Source organism: Gasterosteus aculeatus, chromosome 9 (assembly GCF_964276395.1).
Source record: "Gasterosteus aculeatus chromosome 9, fGasAcu3.hap1.1, whole genome shotgun sequence".
In the NCBI taxonomy this organism is placed as follows: domain Eukaryota; kingdom Metazoa; phylum Chordata; class Actinopteri; order Perciformes; family Gasterosteidae; genus Gasterosteus; species Gasterosteus aculeatus.
Window position 1 is genome coordinate 20416429 of NC_135696.1, and position 23782 is coordinate 20440210.

Genomic DNA, 23782 nt, shown 5'->3' on the forward strand with positions numbered 1-23782 from the left:
CATCCTACAGGAAACAAGGAAAGCAGCTTTAAGAGGAATAATCATCTCATTCAAGTTTACAAAAAATGAACATAAAAACAAATCAATCGACTTTATTAATGCAAGTGACCCAACATTGGTAACACATTAAGGAAGTATGAATTCCAAATAAATGAAATTATAAATAATAAAATTCAATTCCTACACAAAACTTATCTTCATAAGTTTTCATGCCAATATACATTCATCTAAAAAGGACCCAAATCCAGGAACCATGATTTCATTTCTCAACACCTTTGATCTACCACAGATTAACCAAGAACAAACTAACATACGTGACTCACCTTTAACACATAAAGACCTTATGGCCAATAACAAAGCACCGATGATAACTGAGAAAAAAACAAAATTTGCAATTTCCGTATGTCAGTCCTCGTCAAACCAAACAAAGATCCAACTCTTCCAAACTTAACGTCCTATTTCACTCCTCACTGTAGATATTAAAATCATCAGTTAGGCACCAGCTCACAGATCAGAAAAAGTCACCCCATCCATAATTCGTCCAGATCAAACCAGCTTTATCAAAGGTAGACGTTCCTCCACCAACACACGCAGACAGTTTAATTTAATAAAGGACTCATGATTACAACAAGCGGAACCATCGCAGCCTCTTTGGACGCAGGAAAAGCCTCTGACAAAGTAAACTCGACATTTCTCATGAGCACATTACAAACATTTTGGGGAATCGTTTATTAACTGGGTTCAGATTCTGTACACTGCACCTACAGCCACGTTCATCACTGTGGAGGGAAAATGTTTCTCATTGTCCAACATATATTCATGTTATAATCAGTTTTTAGAGAGTAGGGATACATCTATATTAACATAGATATACAGAGGAGTTACAATTCAACAGAGAGAAGGTTGCAAAGATATGTAAAGACAGGAGTCATGGTGATACTGGGGACGGCAAAAGGTTTACGACAAGATAGTGTAGAGCAGGTGTCACCAACCCAGTGCCCGCGGGCACCAGGTCGCCCGCAAGGACCATATGAGGCGCCCGCAGGCCTGTTCTAAAAATAGCACAACTCACCACTAGTGAGCGGTCTAATAAAATTTAATTAATTTTAAAATAAATAATTTTTTTGATCACACTTTCCTTTATATGTATATGAAAATGACAAGATATTTAAAATAAAATAATTGAAAATATTTGTATAATACATGAAAGTTTTGATAATTTAGTCGAACTCTGACCTATTCTAGTTCAAAGGTGAGTGCGGGAACAGCAATGATGCGGAGCTGAACGCACAATCTTACCCCAAAAACATGGCAGAAAAAAGGAAGAGAACGTATCATTTGGTGTGATGCGGCATCTCGGGCGCACAGGTGAGGGAGGCGGGGCTTGTGGGGGGTTTTTCGGAGGACCGCGCGCACTTCTTCTTACTTGTGCACCGCGGGAGTGATGCCCCGCTGAGGTAAAGCCTACAAAGGTGTTCAAGGCCGTGAGGGTAATTAATGTGTTGGCTGGTTTACTTATTAGATGTGTTCAAATGTGTATGGAGGCCTTGATGAACTGGTTCTCTTCAAAATGTTCAAATTCAAATTCAATATTTGATTAGGCCGCCTGTCCAACAGAATATAATGAAAAAACAACATGCAAATATTCTTCATGTGTTCATTTTAACGTCTCTATTTCATTCATGCAAACACTTGAAACATATTACAGGCTGCTGTTTTTTATCCGTTTCATTTATTATTACCTATATGATTATTATCTATTTACAATTGTATTATTATCTGTGTTCAGCAGGTTTATTTCAATCATTTGCATACGTGTACTTTCTGGTGATTTCACAACACCAGATGGCCTTTGACACGTGCTTCTAACCTGTCTATAATGTAAAAACAGGACCTCTGAGAGTACAAAGTGACTCGTCCTGTGTATGATTATAGGTCATGTACTCAGGCTAGTCCTGCTCTGCCTGTTTATATTTAATTCGTTGCATGTCTGACCAAAACCAGTAAGTTCTTCCTGCTGGAACATCAGTTTAACTTGATGATAATCACTTTGACTCTGGGACATGCTAATCATCATGTGCAAGCACATGCAATGCAGCACTGTTGTTTCTTGATGATCGATGAAGGCATTTCATTGGTGTGTTTCGTTTTAATCCAGTGTTATTCTGGTTTAATGGTGTGGTTGCCGCTAGGGGCGCCGAGCACCAGGTAACAGAGGTGAAACCACACAGGCGTCACTGTCAGGTGATAAAGCAGGAAAGGACGTTACCAAGGTTTGAGACACGAGGGAATTCATCTTCAGACCAATACGAATGTGTCAGTGAATTAAAGTAGTGATAATTACTTTATTAATGTTTTATTAAAAAAAAACATGAAGCATATAATGGACCGTCGGTTTTTTGACCTGGTAGAGAGACCAGCTGAGGTAAAAGAGGAACGAATTCTTCCTTTCACAATAAAACATCTGTTACGGTAACTTGGTGCATGTCATTAGGCAAATGTACTTCTTGATAGCACATAACACAAAACGCACAGGGATTAGTTTACTCTGTGAAAATGTACATTTGTACAGTAAATACAAATGTACGTATATAAATGGTAAATACTTTACGGTTTTTTAATCTATCTCATATGTACAAAATCACTTGTACATGCCGATTCTTTTAACTGTGGGATTAAAAATACACAATTTATTTTCCTTATATGTAACTTCATGGTTGAAACTGAATCTTAAACAACAGCTTAAGGTTTGTAGCCACTTGGGCCCAACATCAAGAACTTCCTGGTTTTACTTTGAAAAGCCCGCCGGAAGCAGATGCCGCGTACGTTCGGGTCGGTGTCGGTGCGGCGCAGACGGAGCCGAACCTCGATGACTTTTTGTTCAGTGTAACGAGTCCCGCGCGGGTGAGGAGCCGTGGAGGAACCGGGCCGCCGGCAGAAAGCCGCCTTTCTGTGCGCAGAAACCGGCGACACATCCGGGTCACGCGAGAGCTTCCAGACCAGCGGTGAGTTTCTACGTAAAAAAAAAAAAAAAGTTGTTTTAACGCTGAAATCATTCCGACTAACGACTTAAATGATGACTATTTAACGTCAGAGGGAGAATTAAGTACTTTCTAAATAAGTTCTTCACTTCCACCGACCCAAATGCATTAAAGTTAACGTCATCCAACGTTATCTCTTTTTTTTTTTACTGTTGTAATAAACGACCCGAATTCACCAATAACGTAACGATATATTATACTTCTTTTAATCCAAACATCCGTCACTTCAAAATCAATAATTTAGTCAAAGGTACACGGCAAATAACGCTTTAGCTGCGATGACATCATGGCGTTTATTCTGCTTTTATATTTTATTTTAACACTATTTAGTAAGACTCTGTAGAACTCACTTAAATATTCCCCTTGTGACTTAAAATGTAATTGGTATTATACTGCTACAAGTACTGCTGAATGTCTGTCTTTGTCCCTTTTAAGCGCTTATTTGTAAGTAAACATACTCTTCCAGGTTATGAACTTAGCATGTTGAAATGCTCTTGTGCCGTAATGTCTCTACGTTCCTCCCTCCTGTGACTCTGAACAGGGTGGTTCATGAATCTGGATCCGTGCACGTGTCCTTTTCACGCGTCTTGTCCTGAGCAGGACGGCCCCGTCCAGCTGCCCTCCTTTTGTTCCGGCCACACAAACTGATTAGCATCCCCCGTCCCGTCCCGTCCCAGCATCTGTCCCCACAGACGCTGCCATTGTCCCCCACCTTAAACTGGACAGTTTGCCCCCCCCCCCCCCCCCCCCCCTTTTTTTGTTTTAGTCCAACTGTCCCCCGCATATTCAAAGCCCATTGACACCCACACGCAAATGTTGACCTAAAACCTGGGGGAAGCTTGGTCTGGGGGGGGGGGCTTCGGTCTCTGTGGGGCTCTTGTACAACATCATGACCTGATATTTAAATGTTCTACTGATGAAATGAGGACATCGATTTTTGAGTAAAATCCTCCAGAACTAAATAAGCAGTAGTGAGACCTCACTGTCGCCCTTTAATCTGCTCCTAATCGAGTCAGCAGTGCACAGTGACGCCGTTGTCTCAATGACCCAACGCGCACGCCGTCCACCCTCCGCCCCGGTCGCAGAGACAGTCTGACACGTGAGACGCGAGCCTTTGTCTCCGTCCGTTGCCGTGGAGAACTAGGTTGGTGTGTGTGTGTGTGTGTGTGTGTGTGTGTGTGTGCGCGCCAGTCGGTTGCAGTTAAACGGGTGACGGAACCGAGGAGCAGCAGCAACAACAACAACAACAACAATAAAGGGAATTTATTGCTGAACACATTCCAGACATCCAGCTACGTGTCTGTCTGACCGTTACCACGGTGATCTCCCCCCTCCCCCTCCCGCTCGGCCTCGGGTGACGTTAGTGAGACCTGTGGTTTACCTGTGCGCCGCCGCCGCGGATCAATAATTCACACGTTTTAAATCAGCGGAGGCTTCACGTCCCGGTCAGACTGTGTGGTCACGTATGTGTAAATGTACGCAGAGGAAACGAACGCATGTCGACGATACACAGAATGTGAATTGACCACCTGAATGACGTCATGATGTACTTGTCGCCGCGGTGATGCCAACAAAGCGCGGTGAAAAGCCGGCGCTTCATTAAGCTTGCGTGTTGTTGATGAGAAGATGACGTCGCCGACGTCAGGCCCGACGTGTCGTGGGGTCGTGGGGTCGGGGGGTCGGGGGGTCGGGCTCAGCCACGAGACTGAAAGGGACCCACAAAAGAGCGATTGTTGTGAAGGAGTGGAGTCACTCTAGAAAGCAGTTCCAGGCGGTGAAAGGCTCTCTGTCACGCTGGGAGGCCGCCGTGGTCGTGGCGGAGGGGCGACCCACCAAACACAACAGGCCCCCCCCCCCCCCCCCCCTCCTCAAGGAAATGGTCCTTTTTCTGATTTACTTTCATCTACCACAAAGAAACCAGGTGATCCTCCCGTTCCTGAATCATGACCGAAGCAGTTGAGCGCGTTGAGGCGAATAATCCAACATGTGACGTCATCGTTCATCATTCAATCAGCAGCCTCGGGGGGCGAATGTGTAATTCTTAAACAGAACACCAATGTACGTGTTAAAAATGACACATAACACAGAAACCATGAAGAAATATTAGATTCGGGCACTTGTTCTATTAGAGGAGCAACAAGCAGCCGCCGTGTGTTTCTCAGCACACCGGGACGATTTCCATCTTCACACCACATCCGGCCCTCCGCTGTCATTGGACGTTGTCAACCCTGTTTGTTTTCCGCCATTTGCTCTTGTGATTTTAATCTCGAGTGTCTGTTAACAGAGGAAACCTGCTGCTCCAGATTGCCGACAGAGGCCTTTTATGTTTCTTTTCTAATCTCGTAAAATGTGACTAACGCAGGACATCACATCTACCGACGCCTGTGGGCTGTGCGGAGGTTTGACTGCGCGCGTTAGAAGAAGAAGAAGAAGAAGAAGAAGCCGCTTGGTGCTCACTTTGCCGGCAGCTTAACAGAAACCTCCTTTTGAACGAACCCCGTCGCCACGGCGACCACCTGCTCCCGGGGGCCAGCGTTGACTTTTTGTTGTCGCCGACATTAAACTCATGCACGTTCTTGCGTTCGGATGTTTCACATCTGGGAACGAATGCGCCGGTTGCGGCGTAGGAGGAAAGCGATGGGGGCGTGGCTGCGAGGCGGGGGTGGTGGTTGACCCCCGTCACACCTCGCAGGTGTGTTAAATGAAATCTGTGAAACGACTGTATCGTCATACATCACATCTGTACCTCTGTGTCTGCAGGCGATTCCCGTTCGGACGGCGGCGCTCTGAGGGTCCCACCGAAAGTCCTCCCGACGTCTGCACAGATGTCTCTCCCCCGCAGTGAAAACATCTCCACCTCCCCTGCTTCCACCAAAGGGCCGGTGAAGTACGGAGAGCTCATCGTGCTCGGGTGAGGAGCTTTTAACCGCCGCGGTCCGAACTCCTAAGTCATCGACGTGGAGCCGTTTTAGAGCTTATAATGTGGTCCTGCACGAAGCGCCTCTCGCAAGGCGAATGAGGGTCCTCTGAGTGACCTACGCTGGGTCGGTTAGCCTAGCGTAGCATCAAGGCAAGACGTCTGTTTTTAAGAGTTGGTGACTTCTCTTTACCACCTGTTGCAGCTGCAATAACTAGAAATCCGGGGTAAAAAATAACTAAACGAAATAGACAAATAAGTGGAAAGAAATAGAAATACAGTTTATATGTACAGCATTTATAATTCATGAGGACCTGAATTGGACTGAATCGAACAAGGGGCCCTTGTCGGTCTTGGTCTGTTTTTTGTTTGCAGAGCTCGGACCTTTGTTCCGCCTCCGGTGGCGAGTGTGTATTGTTTTGGGATCCGCATAAATTCGGCTCAAACCCGGCGAAATGTGTCCAGAGACGAAGAAGAATGCAGCCGACTTCCTGACTGAGCGCCTTTCACCGCGCTCACAAGGGCGCGCCTGTGGGTCGGGGAGGTCGGCTGCTGCGCCTTCAGACCTTTTTTGTTTGCTTTTTTTTGTATTATTGTATCCAGAAGTGAGATCAAGCGGTCCGGGACCCTCGGCCGCCGCACCCCACCAGCACCCCACCAGCACCCCACCAGCACCCCACCAGCACCCCACCAGCACCCCACCAGCACCCCACCAGCACCCATGAATGAACGAATGAATCTGTTCTGTGCTTCAGGTGCAACGGCTCGCTGCCCAGCGGCGACAAGGGGAGGCGGAAAAGCCGCTTCGCTCTGTGCCGCAGGAAGAAGGCCAACGGGGTGAAGCCGAGCACCGTCCACGCCTCCTGCACGCCGCAGGCCGCCAAGGTGAGAGCGAGAGTTACACTCGCGTGTTACTTGTTGGAGGCAACGGCACGAGCGTCGGCTCGGTGTCTCGTGAGAGTGTTTGTGTGACGTCGCCCGTTGTGACTCTCGTGCGTCTCTTGTGTCCCTGAAGGCCGTCAGCAACAAGGAGCAGCACAGCATCTCGTACACGCTGTCCCGCGCACAGACGGTGGTGGTGGAGTACGACCACGACAGCAGCACCGACATGTTCCAGGTCTGCGGCGTCCGCTACCGACACGCCGAGGCCGCTACGCGCCGAGACCGCTACGCCCCCCGACAGCTACACCCCCCGACAGCTACGCGCCGAGACGCTACACGCCGAGGCCGCTACGCCCCCCGACAGCTACGCCCCCCGACAGCTACACGCCGAGGCCGCTACGCGCCGAGACCGCTACGCCCCCCGACAGCTACACCCCCCGACAGCTACGCGCCGAGACGCTACACGCCGAGGCCGCTACGCCCCCCGACAGCTACGCCCCCCGACAGCTACGCCCCCCGACAGCTACGCGCCGAGACCGCTACGCCCCCCGACAGCTACACCCCCCGACCGCTACGCCCCGAGACGCTACACGCCGAGGCCGCTACACGCCGAGACGCTACACGCCCAGGCAGCTACGCCTCCCGACAGCTACACCCCCCGACAGCTACGCGCCGAGGCCGCTACACGCCGAGACGCTACACGCCCAGGCAGCTACGCCCCCCGACAGCTACGCCCCGAGAACGCTACGCCTCCCGACAGCTACACCCCACCGACAGCTACGCGCCGAGGCCGCTACACGCCGAGACGCTACACGCCCAGGCAGCTACACCCCCCGACAGCTACACGCCGAGGCCGCTACACGCCGAGACGCTACACGCCCAAGCAGCTACACCCCCCGACAGCTACACGCCCGAGACCGCTACGCCTCCCGACAGCTACACCCCCCGACAGCTACGCGCCCAGGCAGCTACGCCCCCCGACAGCTACACGCAGAGACCGCTACACGCTTTAAAGGGGCCGCTCCCCCCAAATGTCACAAGCACATGTCTGTTACACTGGACACTTCTTGTCTATCAGTCTACGTTGTTTTTCTTTGTTTTCTATGTTCTCGATCTCAGATCCCAAAATATCCTCAACTGTTCGTGTCCAAAGTGTAAACTTCTACACGACAAAAAAAAATCGCTTTGATTTGTTCTTGTTTGTTTTTAGACAACCAGACAATGTTGGCTTGGTCCGATTCTCTCGACCCTCTAATGAGAATCAACAAAGCTGCAAACAAATTCCTCTGAGGAAAACTTCAAATAGCAGAAGAGTAGAAGCTGTAGAAGTCGCAGTCTTCTCGTGTCTCCACCTGGTCGGTGACGCTGATGTCGTCTCGTTGTCTCCGTGCGCTTTCCAGCTCGGTCGCTCCACAGAGACCCCCATCGACTTCGTGGTGACGGACACGCTGCCCGCCGACGGCCAATCGGCCCAGAGCACCATCTCCCGCTTCGCCTGCCGCGTCATCTGCCAGCGGGACCCGCCCTACGCCGCGCGGATCTACGCCGCCGGCTTCGACTCCTCCAAGAACATCTTCCTCGGGGTAAGCCGCGGGCGGGGGGGGAAACCCGCCGCCCGCGATTCGCCGACACCCAACGGCCGACCCGGTTTAACGGCCCCTCGCGTCCCCACAGGAGAAAGCAGCCAAGTGGAGGACGGCGGGCGGTCAGATGGACGGGCTCACCACCAACGGCGTCCTGGTGATGAGCCCGCGCCGCGGCTTCGGCCAGGGCTCCCGACCCGGCGTGTGGAGGGAGATGTCCGTCTGCGGCAACGTCTTCACGCTGCGGGAAACCAGGTCGTCCCAGCAGAGGGGCCAGATGGTGGGTGACCCACTCGACTCCAGCAGAACCACACGGAACCGCTCTTTCTTCCTTTCATGAATAAAGTTCTTCTTCTCTCCTGTGATAATGCTGCTCCGTGGCGCTACGAGCGATTAAAAGAGGGTTTTTTTTAACGTTAATAAACCTTTTTAAAAGATAAAGTAAACCTCAGGAACATGCTTCACGTCTCCTCGGCCGGGTTCCACCTGAATTCGCCCCCCCCCCCCCCCGTGTGATAATGTGAAAATGTTTCCGCTCGTCCCTCCCGTCAGGTGGAACCCGAGTCCAACGAGCTGGTGGACGGGTCCCTCGTCGACCTGTGCGGGGCCACGCTGCTGTGGCGCACGGCCGAGGGCCTGGCGCGCACGCCCACCGTCAAGCACCTGGAGGCGCTGCGGCAGGAGCTGAACGCCGGGCGGCCGCAGTGCCCCGTGGGCCTCAACACGCTGGCCTTCCCCAGCATGCGGCGCAAGGACGTGGTGGACGAGAGGCAGCCCTGGGCCTACCTGCGCTGCGGCCACGTGCACGGCTACCACGGCTGGGGGGGCCGCCGCGACCCCGAGGTGGAGGCGGCGTGCCCGGAGAGGGAGTGCCCGATGTGCCGGACGCGGGGCCCCTACAAGCCGCTGTGGCTGGGCTGCGAGACGGGCTTCTACGTGGACGCCGAGCCGCCGACGCACGCCTTCGCGCCCTGCGGCCACGTCTGCTCGGAGAAGACGACGGCGTACTGGAGTCAGATCCCGCTGCCGCACGGCACGCACGCCTTCCACGCCGCCTGCCCGTTCTGCATCGAGCCGCTGGGCGCCGAGTCCGGCTGCATCCGACTCATCTTCCAGAGCCCGCTGGACTAAAGCCGCTCGGACCTTCTCAGGCTTTAAAGCCACAGAGGGGACAGAACTCTGTCCTCCGGGGGTTTTTCCCCATAACTTCATTTTTTTTTAACTTAATTTTGACCAATGTAAATTAATTGTGTTGCCCTTTTTGGGGAAATCAGAAATGCGTCATGCAGCGTTATCCTCTTGAGTTTTTTCCCTGGACATTCTTGTTTTATTTATTCCTTTTTACCTCTTTTATAAATCAATGTGGAATTCAACAGCTGATTTCTGTCTCACCTTTCCTTAAAGAGCCATTAACACTGAGACATGATCACCAGTTTGGTGTAAGTCGAGTGTCTCACCGTGATCCACTTCCTGTTTCTAAATGCAGATACATGATTCATAACTTATTTCTGTATTTAATCCTTTTCACCCAAATCAAGTGACCTTTCTCGTTAACGCTGTTCGTTGAATTTGCAGTAACTGTTTTCATCATGACTTTACCAAAATATATCCTTGTGAAGCATTTTAGGCTGCTGTCCTGTACTTCAACCACACACATCAAACAACATCATTCCCTAAACTAAGCACAAATGTACTTTAGGCATTAACGACTAATAAATCGAAAGTAAACGCTTCCTGTTAGATGCCACAGAATATGCTTTTGAAGTTATACTTGCAGAAATGCATTTACATAAACACAAGAATATTGTTTCTAAATTGTTTGCTCTAATCTAAGTATTTTAAGCCGATAAATACATCACAGTAAAAACTAAAGATATTGTTCATTGGTTCTTATGGCTTTTACAATCTTTGAAAGACAAAGTCATGGAAAACAAAAGTCAAAAGATATTAAGTGAAATAATGTTTTTGAAAAAAACGTCCAAATACGTTTTAGCCCTAAAACAATGACTATGTTAGTATGTTAGGTCAAAAAAATTAAAGTATTAAGTCAAAAAATGTTTAAGAAAATTAGGTCAAAGACCTTTTTGAACGAAAATGCAAACAATGTTGGCTAGAAAAATGTTTTGAAAAACTACTTTTGAAAAAAAATCAAAATATGTTAAATAGGGGAAAAAAAAGTTTTAATCAGTTCACATGCTGGATGCTTCTGATCAAAAACCCACAGGAAAGTCATCAATCCGCCGATACAGGAGGAAAAATGGCAGCCGGCCGGTAGGTGGCAGCAGCGAGCTTTACACAAAGAGAAGAAGAGACGTCGGCTGCCCCGCCTCCTGCGGTGCATGATGGTCGATGTCCTGTTGGTATCTGCCGTTCGTCCTGTTTTCCTCCCGGTTCCTCCGGTGGTCCTGTGATGGTGGAGAGGAGAAGAGCCGGCCGCTGTGCTTCACACAACAGGTACGGAGCGGCGGAAACCCCGCTGTCACCGAACTTCTCCCGGTTCGACTCTCGTCTCCCTCCGCCTGTCAGCGCGATAGCTCCGGCTTGTCAGCTAGCATGCTAGCATTAGCTGGTCTACGTGTACCCGCTGCTGGACTCCCTGACAACATTAGCTTTAGCATTAGCTTCACTCCACGGGCATTCCTAGTCTTAACAACGCTGTCACCGAAAGGAACGTTGTGTTATGTGCGCCTTGTGTCACCGCGTGGTGTTGACGTCGCTGTCAACCCGGTGGATTAAACGCTAATCGCCACAGCGTTGAATGAGCGGGCGCTAAGCTAAAGCTAGCCGGCTAGCTTCTGTCACAGCTGTCTGTCCTGCTGAAAGGGAGCAGAGGTGGAAAGTAACTGAGCATAATAAGTCACGTGCTTTACTTAAATAGACATTTTGGGTACTTTTACGAAGCTACCATGTAGTATGTAACGTAAAGGTCTTTAAGGCATCTACAGCTGTATAATGCAACATGCATTGTATTTAGCAGGGATGTTAACCGAGAATCATTTTATTGCACAACCTGTAAATATCTTAAACTACTTTTTTGATGCGGAACTATTACTCAAGGCAAGGTATCTCTTTTACAGTATGGTATCAGTACTTCCTCGAATCCTTCCTAATTCCTCGATAAAGCAATCTAAATTCTTATTTCACCTTTTTGGAATCAGTGATTTAATATTTCAAACATATTGAAGTATTATTTATTCATTGATAATTTCCAATTCACTGTGAAATGTATGTGGTAGATTCACCGCACCTGACGCTAAACAGTATTTTAAACCCTGAACTTTGCTATGGTGAGTTTATCCTTAAAATAATGAGTTGGATTAATGATAAATTCTCGATTTATTCAATGTATTCGTTAATCGATGCTTAGATTTAGAGAACCATTATTTATTACCAAATAAGATAAGAACTTTTTGAAATCTTCCAACCCAGTTTTAGTCGTGTGAGATTTACCACGCCTGTGAAATCGGTGGTAACGATGTATCTGCTCACCTTAAGCGTTCTTTTTTTTTGATGGAGCCATTTAACCTTTAGCTCAACGGAAACACCGTAAACACCCACTAAATACTGCTTGTTTTTTCTATTAAAAACCGCACTGATCCAAATTGCCTATTCAACAGGAAATATCAATCATGTAGTCTGAGAGTCCTACTCTCATTTCAATGTGCAGCACCGATTAAAACATCCAATTATTTCTGTTTTTACCTCTCGGACGTCTCTGCTCGTAGGTAAAGGTTTTACACACTTTGAAACGTTGGTGTCGTCGTTGGAGATGTGAGGGTCTCTCATCGGGGGGACGGGATTAGCGCAGAGGGTTTTACACCTCCGCGGTCCGAGCCGTAAGCACGCGGCTCTCTGCTTCGCATCCTTGCGCCGCTGCCGAAGTCGTCCCGTCTTCCTCCGTGTCAGCGGCGTTTTCTAAAAGGCCGATGAGGTGAACGCTGCCGTCCACCGATGACCGTCACAGACAGCGCCGCGAGTTTTAGCTCTTTAATGACTTAATCTGACCATTGTTTACAGATGTACCTGTAAAGTCGGCGAATTGTCTAAACAGAAAAGAAATGTCTACATTTCTGGTAATTACAACTTCATATGTCAGATTCCGTTTACGGTGTAAAAAACCCCAAAACTTTAAAATCGTCCGGATAGACAAAGTAGTTACACACAAACAGATTTGCTGTTTTTGGAGGTCAAAAACAGCCTCAGGGTGCAACAGGTATAATGTTTGCAAACACAACTGACACACACACAAGTCACGCGTCAAGGTCACTCAAAGGTGTTCTTCTTTGCAGCGGGAATGTTTAGAAAGAAGACAAACTGTGCTGCTGGTAACCGACCTCGGATGTAGACGATCATCTTTAGGCACCACGAGATTCTAAACACCAACACGCCGTGAGCGAGTCGTCTAAGAAATACTGAGTGAAGGTGCAACGTTATTCACATTAAAGAAAGAAGCCAACAAGTAATAACAATCTTGAGAATTTGGAACCAGAGATTGTTCAAAACTCCCTAAAATGCTTTTCAATTTTAGAGTTTCTGTACTGATTGTCTTTCCTTTTTTTACAAAGATAAAATTCTTTGAGACAGTAATAATTTATGTTCACAATAGCGCGAGTGACTTTGTGTGAAACTGATGCCTCAGAGCCTCTGGATTTCCCCTCATGCTTTCTGTTACGCTCTCGTCAGCAGCGTTTTCTGATGAACTCATGATTCTCTTCAGCAAACACGCAGTCAGTGTCAAGTGGAGAAAGAGTCCGATTTTTCTCTCAGGTGTTTGAGAGCTAAAAGCCGTAGAATATTGGACTCGTCACATGGACACAAACGATTATTATAATAATAATAATAATAATCCGTTCTGCGTCTGAGGTTGAATTTACGGTTCAACAAACAATTCAAAGATTGTGCACATTGTTTAATCCGGTACTTCACCGTCTGTTTGCAGCTAGCCTCCTGGGCGGCGAGTCCCGATGCCATGGCCTCCAGCCACGGCTCCTCCCCAGTCCCTCGTGGAGGCCGAGGTGGGATCTATCGCAAGGAGCGGGACGCCCCGCCGGCCCGATGCCGGTCCGTCCGCTCGCTGCCCGACGTCTGCCCGAAGGAGCCCACCGGTGGGAACGCCCGGCCGTCCTCCATGTTTTGGAGTTCCATACCTTTGTGTCGCCTGACTACTGTGTTACGGTACGAGCGTGACCCTATGTTGAATGTTCTGCAGGTGGGGGGCGGGGCCTGTGCGACGGCCCGTCCGTGGTGGCGGAGCACGACAGGTGGACGGTGTACAGCTCGAAGGTCAACCTCCCCGCCGCGCTCAACGACCCGCGGCTCGCCAAGCGGGAGTCCGACTTCTTCACCAAAACGTGGGGGCTGGACTTCGCAGAGACGGAAGTGATGCCCTCCTTCTACCTCCCCAACATCACCAGGGAACACTTCGGACCTTACCTGCAGGAGACGGCTCAGGTAACACTGAATTGTTCGGGGTGGGGGGGGGCAGGCAGAAAATGCCGCCGGTGGTCATGTGACCGGTTGTGCGAAGCTCATTCGTGGCTGAAAGAATGTCTTGTTTTCCAAGTGGCCTGCAGGTTCACTGCAGGAAACTGAATGCAAATGTTCTTCTGAGGGAATTCAGATGGAGAGCTTTTTTTTTATCTTAATAAAAGGCTGCAGTGACTTCCACGGCTCCATGAAGGAATATATATATTATTTATAAATGATCAAATGATGGCCTTTTATACAACCGTGTATACAACCGGTGTGACCCGGGTCTTACCGTACCATATCTAACCCCGGCTCACCTAACCCCGGCTTACCGGCACCATACCTCAGCTTACGGGTGTGTCGGGAATGCTGTTGAAGCAGTTTTCTTCCCTTCCCTTTCTTTTGTTTCCGGCTCAGTTTTCCAGATAAATCTGTTGTGTTTTTTTATCTTTAGATTTATAACACAGCTGGCTGGAAACACCTGTACCGGTTTGAGTGTCCTTTTCTTCATGCGTAGCTGTGTAATATCAGATCAGAGACCATGTGACTGCTGCTCATCTCTGATCAATCCGCCTTGTTTCCCCTAAACGAGCCCTCGATGATTGATGTGATGTGGTTGTTGTCGAGCTTTAGTGGTGCTCAACAGATGGAGGGTTTAGTCTTTCATTTATTTCCTTGTTTAACGTTGAGTGTCCCGATAAGGAGTTCCGTCTTGCTGTCTTACTCTTTCCATGTACCTGCTCAAACAGCCGTATTTCTTTTAAAGTCGCTTGGCTTTAAGTTAATTTCCTTGCAGCTGTCAAAGGAGAAATACGTTTTTAAAATGGTGATTAAACTCACCAGAAAAGCAGTGTGTGGTTTCACTTTGAGGCGTTTAGACTCCTTTCGGTTCCCGTCTGAGCGTCTGGTTTCCACAAATGTCTGTGACGCCTTCATCGCTTCCTCCTCCGGGTTTCAGATGTCTTATAATAAATCTTTATTTATTAGCTCGTTATTGCTTCCTTATTCCGGCTGCTTTCTGCTCTCATTGTTCTCCTCTGACAGGAAGTTTGGCCTTCGGCGGCATTCATGTGTTTCGTGATTTAAACCCCCGCCGCCCGGACATGACGTGACATCTCACACACGAGGAGGCCTCGTAGATTCTCAGTTTTCTTTCCGTGTTTTTCTACTTTTAGAAGGAAAGAATCCACGAACGCTGCAAGACAATCTGTCCCAACAAAGACGATGTGGACGCCGCCTCCAGCCTCGACGCCAGCCACGGTATGAATGATGAACGGGAAGTAGAATGCGGCGGCCTTCTGATGGACGCGCAGGAGTAATGTGACAGTGTCCTCTTCCTTCTCATCGATCAAAGAATGTGAAACAAGCTGACTAATTAAATCCCAAATGTCTGTTTCTCCTTTGTAGAGAAATCCAGAGCGGAGCTGGAACAAGTGCCGAAGGTAACACTTACTAACTCGACTCCTACTTGATAAAACTAATCCCAATAATTGATTGAAACAGTAACAGATGTTTTGATGCAGTTTTTCTTTTGTTTATTGTGGAGAGAATAATTAATTCATATAAACTCAAATATCAAAATCTGACCCTGCATCAAAACAAAAGTTATTGCGTCGGTATTGTTGTAATCCTGTAAAGTGGCGTTTGGGTGCTTGGTTTTATATTCCCGCTGTCGTGTTAGAAACAGTCCGATCCAGATGTTTGAGCTGGAGCTGGACTCGCGTCGGTAGAAGCATCTGCTGCCTCACGACGTTTCTGTGCTTTTGGTTTGCAGATGTTCATGAGGCCTGAATTCGCTCTGGAGGACTCGGCCACCTTCAACAGCGTGCTGCCCTGGTCGCACTTCAACAGCGCCGGAGGGAAGAGCAGCAGAGACGTGGCCTCCTCCAAGCTGCTGCAGGAGAAGGTGACCTCCCTCGTCCTCAGCCCCCCCCCCCCCCCCCCCCTCCACCCCGAGTGTAACCTCACCTCGAGCTCCTGGTCTCTCTCCTCCAGCTGAGTCACTACCTGGACGTGGTGGAGGTGAGCATCGCCCGGCAGATCTCGCTGCGCTCCGAGGCCTTCTTCCACGCCATGTCGTCGCAGCACGAGCTGCAGGACCGCCTGCAGGAGACGCAGCGGGCCGTGGCCGTGCTGCGGGGCCGCACCGCCGCCATCGACCGCATCATGTGCCGGGGGCCCCTGCGGGCGCTCCGCACCGCCCTGACGCGCAACAACTGCGCCAGGCTGCACAACAAGCTGAAGCTGATGGCGGCGGTGCACCAGACGCAGCCCACCGTGCAGCTGCTGCTCTCCACCTCCGAGTTCGTCGGAGCGCTGGAGCTCATCTCCACCACCAAGGAGGTGCTGCAGCAGGAGCTGCAGGGGATCCACAGCTTCAGGTGAGGGGGGGCAGCAAAGTTTGGGTTTAGATCCGGACTGGAGTGCATCCTCGTGGGAGAAGTTGATGTAATTCTTAACCTGTGAATGAGCAGATGACGCAGACACATTCTGGTTATCAGTGTGGCCTTTTGATCAGAGAGGCTTTTATTTTGAAAAGGCCTCCCTTGAAGAGTCATCCGTTTTTAACAGATTTGAACTCTGAGCTGTTGTCACGTGAAACCAGCTTCCACCAAATCGCTTGCCTCTGTCCGTCCGTCCGCAGACATCTGGGCTCCCAGCTGTGCGAGCTGGAGAAGCTGATCGATAAGATGATGGTGGAGGATTTCAGCATGTACGCCCGCAGCGACCTGAACCGCAGCCTGAGGGACGAGCCGCTGGTCCTGGAGAAGGTCTGAACTCCTCCTCCTCCTAAGCCTTCATCCAGTCCTCTTGTCTACTGTGTTCAGCCCAATCAAAGAAGAGATTAATGAGTGGGAAGCTGGTCCTACATGTACCAATACATTTAAAGACAGAGTAACATAGACAAAAAACAATGGTGAGACATCCAATAATATGTGGAGGGATTTGTTGATGGATGTGAAGGAGGCGTTTGAATCTTCTTCGATTTGTTTCAACGTGTTCGTTGGCTCTTTTTTTTAAAGAGAAACATGTTTCTTTGATGTCGATGGCGAACTTTTACCTTGTAAAACACAAGAGTTAATTTACTCAGACACATGAAGGGTGAGATCATGTGACCTGCTATGCGTTTAACAGACAATGTGCTCATCACAGGTCCACAGACCTAACGCTGACTCCCAGAAGGTGGGACACACACACACACACACACACACACACACACACACACACACACACACACACACACACACACACACACACACACACACACACACACACACACACACACACACACACACACACACACACACACACACACACACACACACACACACACACACACACACACACACACACACACACACACACTCACTCAAATCATCATCAGAGTGTTTGTTTTGACGTGCCTGGAGTGCCTGACGGGTGGAGTTAACTGCGTCCGGTGATTCAGATGCGGTCAAGCAGGTTTATCCGAAGTAAAACGTGTGTACGTGTGTTTTATATCCCTCTGGTCTCCAGGCAGGTCGAATGAGCACTGACTACTTCTTAAATGTGTCCTTTGAGTGCTGCATGTTTACCAATGTACCAAATGTTGATTCAAATCTGTCGCCAATCAAATCCTACAGAGCAGAATGGAGGTTTTCCTACAAAATTTAAGATTAAAGCAAATACTATTAAATTCAATTATTAAATTATTTTTAAACTATAAAATTAAATAATCCACTAAAACTTTCTTCTGCACTATTTCATTACTTTAATTAAGTTTAGTCAGCGTAAACGTAATTTACTTTTTTTAAATTTCATTATTATTTCTCATGGATAAACCCATTTTAAATAATCATGACCTTTAAAAACAATCCGTTTTCATTTTTGATCTTACCATCTTATTTTGTGTAAATGTGTATTTTGGATGAAATGGTTGATTTACAAAATCTCTGGGTTTTGCTGCTTGAAAATCTTAATTTATTTCAAACTGAATCACATTTCCTGCCGAATTAAATGCTGCATTTTGTCTAGTTTGGTCTTAACGCATCAGGCCTTTCGTTGAGTTTTTATTTGAATATTGTGTGTGTTTGTGTGCGTTTAGGACCGTCTGGAGTCCCTGGTGTTCGGCCTGCTGCGCCAGAGGAAGCTGGACTTTCTGGATATTTACAGCGATGAGATGATCTTTGCTGCTAAGGCCATCGTCTCGCAGGTAACGAGCACATTTTTCTTTTCTTTTTTTCACTACTTGGAAAGAACTCTGTTAATATAAGCTGCTCGTGGGTCTTTTCAGTGTGTAGCAGAAAACGTTTTGAACATAGAAGATATCGACACTGAAGTCGTCACTAAGTAGGTGGAGCCCTGAACGTTCATAAAGAAACGCGTCCGTCTATTGTTTATCAATAATAAGCAGATTATCCTGCCTGAACAGGATGTGGTTAACCGTGTGTGTGTGTGTGTGTGTGTGTGTGTGTGTGTAGGCTAGCTGACCAGATGCGTCTGATGACGTTCCCTCAGTTGTTTGAGCTGCTGAAGAACATCTTTGCGAGTTTCCTTCTCTTCCTGCAGAGGATCAAGGTCGGTCAGATGTCCTCAGGCGCGTTCGGCCGTCTTTTGAACCGACGTGAAAACACTGAACGCGTCTCTCCCCTCAGGCCACCCTCGGCGTGATCCAAGGCGTGGTCCTGGAGGTCCTGTCCTCCAACCAGAGGCTGCGGCTCCTGGAGGCGGGGGCCGGCTCGGGGGCCGCGGTCCAGGAGGCGGCTCCCCCCGGCCCGTCGCTCCCGCAGGGGGAGGCCGAGCTGGCCTACCTCACCCACGAGGGGCTGTTCATCAGCGACGCGCTGAACGAGGCCCGGCAGCAGGCGGCCCGGGAGCAGAGCCCCCCCGAGCAGAGTCGGGCGGAGGCGGCCGGCGGCGGCGGCGGCAGCGACTCGGCGGTGACCTCCGTCAGCAGGGAGCAGAGCCTCATGTACGTCGCCATGCGAGCGCGGACCCCAAACGGGGGTCAAAGTGCAGCGATGTGTTGTGATGCGTCACATTTAAAACGGGACGGCGGGTGTTAACGGCTCCCCGTGAACGTGTTCAGGTCCGGCGAGACGGCGATGCCCACCGACCTGGAGCTCAACCGCGTGACCAGCAACCTCCAGGAGCTGCTGCACACGGCCTGCGACGTCAGCCACGACCGCTGCGTCAAAGTCCTCACGGCCAGAGCCAAGGTACGCGCGGGGTGCAAGCGGGGAGGACGCCACGGAGCCCCCCCCCCCCCCGACACAACACTGAGACGCGTTGCTCGTTGTCCCCCCGCAGGACGGCTCCCTGGAGCGCCTCAGCTCGGCCGAGTTCGTGTCGCTCTCTCGGGCCGTGGAGGCCTTCGTCGGGGACACGGAGGAGCTGTGCAGCAGGCGCAGCGTCTCCCTGCGGGGGGCGCTGCAGAGCCAGGCCAACCGCTTCGTGCACCGCTTCCACGACGAGCGCAAGACCAAACTCAGGTGAGCCGCCGACCCCTAATGTGTGCAACGTGTGCGGAGGTCGAGGAGCAGCGGTTCTGACGTCTGTGGCCGTTTCACAGCCTCCTCATGGACAACGAGCGCTGGAAGCAGGCCGACGTCCCCGCCGAGTTTCAGGACCTGGTGAACTCCATCGCGGGCGGAAGGATAGCGCTGCCGGAGCGCAAAGTCCCAGGTTCCTATCACGGATTGTCTTACTTCCTTCAGGAGAAATCCGGCAGAGACGCGATAAGAAAAGTTACTGGAAAAACCACTTTATTGTGAAACGCCTATTCGCATACTTGGAACAACAAGTCTCCTAAAACTAAAATAAATTTAAAAAAAAGAAAGAAAAAAAAGGTTATTTAGCCAAATGTTTCGCAGAAGAATGAGGGTAGATTCGTTTCGACTGAACAAACGAGTGGGATCAACTTCGATTGAACCCGTGTGCGTGTGATGACATGTTGTGTTTCCGTGTGCAGGTCAGGAGGACAGGAAGCCCGCCGACTTCCTGCTCGTCAACGGGCAGAAGTACGCCGTGGTCGGGTACGTGGCCCGTCTGGCGCCGTCCGCTCAGCTCACGCGGTCCGCGAGACGTGTTGTGACCATCGTCTTCGTGTGTCTCTCTCTCTCTCCAGGACGGTTCTGCTGCTGATCCGGATCTTTCTGGAATACTGTCAGTGCGTCAACGACATCCCGTCCATCGCCACCGACATGCTGACCCGCCTGTCGGACCTCCTCAAGGTCGGAAACCGCCTCCAGCACTCGCACCGCGTCCGCGTTTTAGAGCCTCGCGCTCCCTGCGGGACGATTGGTCCGACCGGCTGTCAATCAAGCCCTGGTCCCTCCGAGCAGAACCAATTACATGATGCATTCATGCAGTCTCTTTGTGAGGAGGTTATTGAGCAGCGAGGCCTCTGCGTGGTTTTTAAAAGTTCTTCTTCTTCTTTGGTTTCCTGCAGCACTTCAACTCCCGGACTTGTCAGCTGGTTCTGGGAGCCGGCGCGCTGCAGGTCGTCGGCCTGAAGACCATCACCACCAAGAACCTGGGTAGGACCGCCCCCGCCCGCTGCGCTCACAGCTTCAGTCCGCTGCGAAACGGACCCGCTAACCCAGAGTGTGTGTGTGTGTGTGTGTGTGTGTGTGCGTGTGTGTGCAGCGTTAGCTTCCCGCTGCCTGCAGCTGGTGGTTCACTACATTCCCGTCATCAGAAGTCACTTCGAGACCAAACTGCAGCCCAAACAGTTCAGCGTCCTCAGACACTTTGACCACATCACCAAGGTAGAAACGCGCGCGTACGCACATCTACCTGAAGCAAAATGAGTGACTCAACACCTGGGAAATAGTTTACTTTATACCCCGTTGGGTGGTTTAATCTACGTCAATGCTGCCATCATCACGCGCACCTCTTTTTCAGCTGCTCCAAGAAGCTTTTTAAGCTTTATTCAGCTGGAGACTGAATATAATAAAGGAACATTTCATATTATCAAACATCTGGAGATGCGAGATGAGAAACGTAACTTAAGTAATTGCACAAACGTTTGTGATTTTAAAAACTACAATATTTACTTCTAAGTTGCAGTGGAGCAAAAGTACAAAGTTTCCTCCAGTTAAAACGTAAGAGCCCGATAGTCAGAACGTAGAACTCAAGCGTTTCTCTTCCCTGCGTTGATCGATTTGATGGATTGTTGCCTTGCAGGACTACAACGACCACGTGGCCGAGATCTCTGCCAAGCTGGTGGCCATCATGGACAGTCTGTTCGAGAAGGTTCTGTCAAAGGTGAATTATTTTAATAATAATAAATCATTTTTCTAAAGGATTTATTATTAAGGACGGCGCCACCCAGTGTACAGAATAAAGTAAAGACATTTGGCTTTCACTTCATCTAGTGACGCTTTATTTTCACACACACACACACACGTTATTTGTCTTCATAAGAAGAACCTTTGTTGATGCAAAAGAGTTCGCAGGACATTTAAGATCACAAAGACATTTATGTCGTTTCCTCATGAAAAGGTCACAAAAGAAGATTCTCTTTTAATATTTCATCTACTGGTTAATGTTGAAATTAAAACGCACTCCTCCATCGAGGGAAAAGCTTCAGCTCGCTGCTGGTTTGATTCCCGGCGGCTGATGGTTGTTGTTGTTGTTGTTGTTGTGTGTCCTCAGTACGAGGTCAAGGCCCCGATGCCCTCGGCCTGCTTCAGAAACGTCTGTAAACAGATGGCCAAGATGCACGAGGCCATTTCTGACCTTCTGCCCGAGGAGCAGACGCAGGTGAGGCTCCGCTCTCTGACCAGGTTCGATGTGGTCGCTCGGCGCGTGAGCGGCGCGCTCACGCAGATGTGCGTATCTCCGCACAGATGTTGTTCCTGAGGATCAACGGCAGTTTCAAGACGCACCTGAAGAGGCAGCTGGCTCGCCTCGGGGTCGTTAACGACGGGGGACCTCAGCACGGGTACACGCCCTCCCGACACGACGAGCCGTGCAGAAGACGGTAATAAGTCGGTATTTAACCCCCCCCCCCTGTCCCCCCCCCCCCTCCAGGCTGGTCGGGGTGGACGTGGCGTTCTACACGGAGAACGTCCAGGTGCTGAAGAGCCTCGACCGGCTCGACCTCAACATGGCGGAGATCTGGGAGCAGAAGAGGTGATGGAGGACGCCGACGGGACGGCCAGGACTCACAGACGCCTCGGCCCCCGTGGGGGTTCAGAGGGACCAAAAACCCCGAAGCGGGTGAAGCAAAGCAGCGTCACGCTGGAGGGGGGAGGGGCTTCCTCTACAGCGCCACCTTAATAAGACTTGAGTGGAGATATCAGAGACTCGGTGGGAGTTTAAGGAGTGTAATTTATTTTTCTCTCTTGAGAAACATTTGATTCTGTGGGCAACTTTTCCTCCAGAGGTTTCAGCCGGGGGGGGTTCATCATCCACGCACACTGAAGCAAAGGATTCTGGGTGTAACAGCCTTTCCTTCCTGCGTCTGGCCGAATCACCGGCTCCCTTTGTGGTTTTGTTTCGCTGCGGTTCGTTGGATTCTTAAGTCAGGGGTATTTTTTTGGGGACGTGTTGCGTTCGGAGTCCCGGACGTCTCGACGTTTCGAGACCTGGAGACAAACAAACGTGTGATCGAAGAGCTAAGTCCCGCCCCTCCTCCCCCCCGAAAACCTTAATCAAACATCCAGAGCCCCCCCCGCTGCATCCTGTCCCTACCAAAGTAAAACACTTTCCAAATGGGGACATAAACTCTTCTATGATACTATTGTTTCCTGTCCAATTATGCATTAAGTTTTCTTCCGACGCGGAGACACTTTTTATACGCGCGCTCGCCGATGAGTTTGACTGCAGAAGATGAAGCATGAAAATCAGCTGTTCTCCCTCCTTTTAATCTGCATGAAGAACGCAAACTTTTAGTTTCCTCTGAAGCTGAAACCACTTGAGACGGAACAGAAAATCTGTTTTAAAAGCTGCTCGTCGGAACTCTGACAGGAAGTCGCGGTGCCTTCAGGCGCAGTCGTCCACACAACACTCTGCTGTTAAAAACTGTAATTAAATCTGGTGCTGAAACCTGCGGCCCGCCCGGTTCCGGTCGGCGGCGCGCTGGTGAGGTTTTGGAGCGCTCCCCTTCCCCCCCCTCGGCTCGCACCGGTTCTCAGATCAATCAGCCGCCGCTAAAGAACGAGGTTTAGGTTTTCTGTTCCTGTGTGGCGTTCGGTCGGTCTGAGCTGCGACCAAACACACGCGCGCACACATCTGTCCAGCTGTGGTCGCACCACCCCTGTTTGAGCCCCCCCCCCCTGCCCACCCCCCGGGCTCACGGCTCTAATCTCCTTCAGTACTTTAATACAGCGCGTTTATTACAGGGAGAATGATCCTTCAAATAATGTGACGCAGCCACCGGGGCTGTGAAGGAACTCCAGGTCAGAGGGCTTCGGGGTGGGGGTGAGGTGAGGGTCAGAGAGGGGGGGGGGTCAGGAAGGGGGGGGGGTGTCATGTGACGGCAGCTGTCAAGTTTCTCGAGAACAAAAAGCATCGACTCTCTGCTGTCGGCTTCAGAAGTGCCTCCTTTCAGAGACGACACATCTGAGCTCTCCACTACAGTGTGCCTACCATACCACTGTGTGCGTGTGTCTGTGTGTGTGTGTGTGTGTGTGTGTGAGAGAGACGGGCTGCATGTATGATGATCCAAAATGTATCGACTCCTTCAGACGTGATGTGAATAAAAGCGGACGACGGCTCGTTGTCCTTCGGTCTGTTTCTCTGAAACTCTTCAGTTCAAAGTGACTGTTTGTTTTGTGCATTTTGTTCCATTTAACAACCTTCTCCTTCTCAGGTTTTTTTTTTTATTGAATTGTCCCTGCAGAGACACACAGGACGATGCAGCTCTTTACGATCACGTCCTCTTTTCAGTAGAGCGAGCGTGG

At 49.9% G+C, this 23782-nt stretch overlaps 2 protein-coding genes across 3 annotated transcripts; both read left to right on the top strand.

Moving 5' to 3' along the window:
• The first annotated feature begins 2233 nt into the window (after window positions 1-2233).
• Window positions 2234-10041, top strand: LOC120825435 (E3 ubiquitin-protein ligase pellino homolog 1). Its single transcript, XM_078079709.1, has 7 exons — window positions 2234-3005; window positions 5802-5952; window positions 6714-6843; window positions 6974-7075; window positions 8241-8423; window positions 8515-8703; window positions 8976-10041. Exons 2-7 carry the CDS (start codon window positions 5867-5869, stop codon window positions 9552-9554), a joined length of 1269 nt encoding a protein of 422 aa, XP_077935835.1. The 5' UTR covers window positions 2234-3005; window positions 5802-5866; the 3' UTR covers window positions 9555-10041.
• A 552-nt stretch (window positions 10042-10593) lies between these two features.
• vps54 (VPS54 subunit of GARP complex) lies at window positions 10594-23624 on the top strand. 2 transcript variants are annotated; one of them, XM_078079706.1, is made up of 24 exons: window positions 10732-10877; window positions 13363-13528; window positions 13633-13874; window positions 15068-15152; window positions 15300-15334; window positions 15667-15798; window positions 15888-16273; window positions 16537-16663; window positions 17046-17075; window positions 17977-18084; window positions 18166-18221; window positions 18353-18449; window positions 18527-18843; window positions 18961-19090; window positions 19182-19363; window positions 19444-19556; window positions 19843-19906; window positions 19999-20104; window positions 20323-20410; window positions 20520-20641; window positions 21060-21140; window positions 21531-21638; window positions 21725-21819; window positions 21909-23624. In XM_078079706.1, the coding sequence occupies exons 1-24, from the start codon at window positions 10773-10775 to the stop codon at window positions 22012-22014; spliced, it is 3081 nt and encodes a 1026-aa protein (XP_077935832.1). In that variant the 5' UTR covers window positions 10732-10772; the 3' UTR covers window positions 22015-23624. The 2 variants fall into 2 exon arrangements, with proteins under 2 accessions (XP_077935833.1, XP_077935832.1); XM_078079707.1 differs by lacking the exon at window positions 17046-17075 and having other exon boundaries at window positions 10594-10877.
• Window positions 23625-23782: the final 158 nt, after the last annotated feature.

Excerpts from the sequence above, each read along its gene's own strand:
- LOC120825435 (XM_078079709.1), top strand. The coding sequence starts at position 5,867 with ATGTCTCTCCCCCGCAGTGAAAACATCTCCACCTCCCCTGCTTCCACC. Across the intron at positions 6,844-6,973 it reads GCACGCCGCAGGCCGCCAAG|GCCGTCAGCAACAAGGAGCA; the intron begins GTGAGAGCGAGA and ends GTGTCCCTGAAG. Across the intron at positions 8,424-8,514 it reads CCAAGAACATCTTCCTCGGG|GAGAAAGCAGCCAAGTGGAG; the intron begins GTAAGCCGCGGG and ends GCGTCCCCACAG.
- vps54 (XM_078079706.1), top strand. The coding sequence starts at position 10,773 with ATGTCCTGTTGGTATCTGCCGTTCGTCCTGTTTTCCTCCCGGTTCCTC. Across the intron at positions 21,639-21,724 it reads TGCCCGAGGAGCAGACGCAG|ATGTTGTTCCTGAGGATCAA; the intron begins GTGAGGCTCCGC and ends ATCTCCGCACAG. Across the intron at positions 21,820-21,908 it reads GACGGGGGACCTCAGCACGG|GCTGGTCGGGGTGGACGTGG; the intron begins GTACACGCCCTC and ends CCCCCCCTCCAG.